The sequence below is a fragment of the Physeter macrocephalus genome, chromosome 18, assembly GCF_002837175.3.
Source record: "Physeter macrocephalus isolate SW-GA chromosome 18, ASM283717v5, whole genome shotgun sequence".
Lineage (NCBI taxonomy): Eukaryota > Metazoa > Chordata > Mammalia > Artiodactyla > Physeteridae > Physeter > Physeter macrocephalus.
In genome coordinates, this window is record NC_041231.1 from 16,932,696 (window position 1) to 16,936,333 (window position 3,638).

A 3,638-nucleotide genomic window follows, 5' to 3' on the forward strand; every position below is an offset into this window, starting at 1 on the left:
CGCGTACCGCAAAAAAAAAAAAAAAAAAAAAAAAAAAAAAAAAAAAAAAAATCAAGTTTAGTAACTCCTGAGGTACAATGGTTCAGATATTGGTTTTATATAATTTCCTCTAAAATAGCCAAAAGAACAGAAAAGCCGAATAAAAGAGGAGGAGGGCAGGGTACCTAATCGAAGAGGCCAAGTTCGAATCCCAGTTCGGCCACTTCCTGCCTTCAGAATTGTGGACCAGTCACTTAACCTCTCAGAGCCCCAACTTCACTGCAGGCATATATTAAAGCACCAGGTACCCAGCAGATGCTCAACAAAATTAAACAAATTAAATTCCAGTCAATATGGCATTCTAGAGAATTTTCCGTCAAAAGTTACGTCTGGTGAGGAGACTGAAACTAGAGATGGTGGTCAAAGGAAACTGGAGCCTTCATTGTAACATTTTGTTTGTTTTTATAAGAAGCATTTATTCAGGTATCCTTGAAGAATTAATTTTTTTTTTTTTAATGGTATGCGGGCCTCTCACTGTTGTGGCCTCTCCCGTTGCGGAGCACAGGCTCCGGACGCGCAGGCTCAGCGGCCATGGCTCACGGGCCCAGCCGCTCCGCGGCACGTGGGATCCTCCCGGACCGGGGCACTAACCCGCGTTCCCTGCATCGGCAGGCGGACTCTCAACCACCGCGCCACTAGGGAAGCCCGAAGAATTAATTTTTATTATGTATTTTTAAAACATCTACACATCTCGAATTGGGTAATTTATTTATTCATTTTTAAAACCACTTTATTTTGATATAACTGACCTGTAAAAAGCTGCACCTATTTAATGTCTACAACTTGATGAGTTTAGGGATAAGGACATAACCTTGAAAGAGTGGGTTTAATTTTTTCTAGCAAAACGATTTCATTGCATTGTGTTTACGTGCCATTTTAAAAGTGGAAGAAAACGCCTAGTTGATTAAAATAGTTCTCTCAAGGCCACTTCCCCTTTGCATATCGTGACTTGTGGGTCTTATTTTTAGTACGAAACCAGGAACACTGAGAGCAGACGCGTAACCATCCTTCGTAAAGGCTTTTCAGCAAGTGTGCAGACGGTCCCGTGGAACGACCGCTCTCTCCAGCCAAGCAGCTGGGTTTCCGCGGAACTTAAAGCCCCACCAGGTAAGGCAGGCCTCTAAGAGCCCAGTTTTATATTTCAGGCTTTGTAAACACAGGGAAGTCAGGAAACAAACACCTCAGTTTTCTCTTCTTTTGTTAGTCACCAGTTCCTGCCCGGTATTCTTCTACCTCTTCAACATCCTCACCAAGACCACGATCACTTCTCAGTGTCATAACCCAGCCAACTGTCTGGCACGTCCCTGCCAGCATTGCGGATGTTTCTCACTCCCCAGCTCAAAAGACAGAGGGTCATAAACAAAATCTGGGCCAATCAGTCTCTCATAACTGGGTTCCAGGACATCTTTCCAACCACCCCCTACGGGATTCCTGCGCTCTTCTCAGATGGATGTACAGCCATGACCCCTACACACCAGCACAGTGCTGCCTCGGAGCCCTCGCCTTCCTGGGCTCACCTGACTGCTCTTCTGAATCCTTCCTATACTTCATAGCCCAAATCAAATCGTACCTGCTCTGTGAAGCCCTTTTTGATGTTCCCAATCACTACCCTTTCTAAAGAAACAATCAGAAGCTGTCATGGCAATGTCTTGTTCTTTTTTTTTTTTTTTAATTTTTATTGGAGGATAGTTAATTTACACTGTTGTGTTACTTTCCGGTGTACAGGAAAGTGAATCAGTTATACATATCCATACATCCACTCTTTAAAAAAATTTTTTTGACCATCTAGGGTCTCCTGGAACCTCAATTGTGAATTTAACTTGCACCACGAACACCAAGGCAAATAATTACACACACTTACTGCCGTACCAAGTCTCTCTTCACTGCACCTGGCTTGTTGGCAAGGATGCCCCTGAGGACACGCAGTATTTTCTCTACTATAGGTTAGTATCTGTTTTCACTTTCACGAGCGGGTTGTTTCCTCCAGCCTTAAAAACTTATGAGTGTTCCAATTCAGGTATGGCTCTTGGACTGAAGAATGCCAAGAATACAGCAAAGACACCTTGCAGAGAAATATCGCCTGCTGGTTTCCCAAGACTTTTATCAATAGCAAAGGGCGCGACTTGCTTGCAGTGTATGTTAACGGCTCAAGCGAGGAAGCTGCGATCAAGCCTTTGGATGAGCTCTTTGCCCTTCATGCCATTGGTAAGATGGGCTAGACTCAAAGCCAAAATAACCGAATCGCAGAACCTCAGCACTGGGAGGGGTTCTAAGGATCACCTTGTTTAGCTACTTGTCTGATGCTAAGTGACCATCTGCCCGCTGCTTAAGAACCACAGTGTCAAGGTTTCTCAGCCTCCGCGCTCCTGATATATTTGGCGAAAGTACTCTGCGTGTGGCCTGTCCTGTGCCTTACCAGGTGTGCAGTAGCGGCCCTGGTCTCCACCTACTAGATGCCAGTAGCACCTCCTCCCCCGTCAGTTTTGACAATAAAAATGTCCCCTAGGGGATAAAATCTCCCCTCATTGAGAATCACCGCTCCAGGGAAAGTAAACTCACTGCTCAAAGAACCCCGTATCATCTCTCAGCAGCTCTGGCTGGTTTGGTAACATTTCTGCCCATGGGTCCTGTGATGGGCTGGTGCCACCCCCAAACAGGTCTGATTCTTTTCCCCACAAGATGCTCCCTCAGCTATCCAAAGGCAGCCAGGTTTCCCATCCTGAGACCTCTCTTCCCCGGGCTACGGGCCCCCAATTTCTCATGCATTCCTCTTCGGATCCTCTACCCTTCTGGACTTTCTCCTCTGGGTGTTCTTGAGTTAGAGTGTCCCCCTTACCATGTGATTCTCAGATCTAAGCCTATTATTTAAGCTTTCACTTGCTCAGTTCTCAAAACTGAAGACCTTCTCCTTTATCCGATACTTGTATTAATGCAGTTCAACAGGAGCCTCGCACGTAACATTTCTGGTTCTGAACATTCAAGGTTTCAGGGGTGGCCTCTGCTTATTAGCGTGGGCTGTGGAGCCAGGCTGCCTGGACTTGGATCCTGGCTCCTCCACTGACTTGCTGAGTGACCTTAGGCAAGCTGGTCATTTCTCTGGGCCTCAGTCTGTTTATCTGAAATATGGGAAGAAATCAATACTTCCTACAAGGTCTTTGTGACAATTAAGTATGTTAATAATTACAAAGTGCTTAGAAGAGTGCCTGGCCTAAGTATCCAATAAATACGCAAAACGTTATTATTTAAAGGACATGGTTTGGCATGTGACATCTATATATGTTTCTATCATCTATATGTGTATCAAATGGAGTATAACTTTGTTTAAAGAATCACAGCACTTGCTAAAGAGGTTATATAATTCTCTTCGATAGAGTATTACTTAGATGACCTAAAAATATCACTTTCATGACAATAGGTAATAAAAAATGCTGAGGGGGACCTGAGAAACAATGATATTAAGATGCCAATGGGGGCTTCCCTGGTGGCGCGGTGGTTGCGCGTCCGCCTGCCGATGCAGGGGAACCGGGTTCGCGCCCCGGTCTGGGAGGATCCCACGTGCCGCGGAGCGGCTGGGCCCGTGAGCCATGGCCGCTGGGCCT

General features: G+C 45.6%; 1 protein-coding gene across 1 annotated transcript in view; it reads left to right on the forward strand.

The window, feature by feature from the left end:
- IL5RA (interleukin 5 receptor subunit alpha) overlaps positions 1–3,638 on the forward strand; it is a 28,461-nt gene that overhangs the window by 2,105 nt on the left and 22,718 nt on the right. The window contains exons 3-5 of the mRNA XM_024124059.1: positions 1,008–1,146; positions 1,829–1,982; positions 2,057–2,244. Of these exons, the coding sequence (XP_023979827.1) occupies positions 1,008–1,146; positions 1,829–1,982; positions 2,057–2,244 (481 nt within the window). The remainder of the gene's footprint in view (positions 1–1,007; positions 1,147–1,828; positions 1,983–2,056; positions 2,245–3,638) is intronic.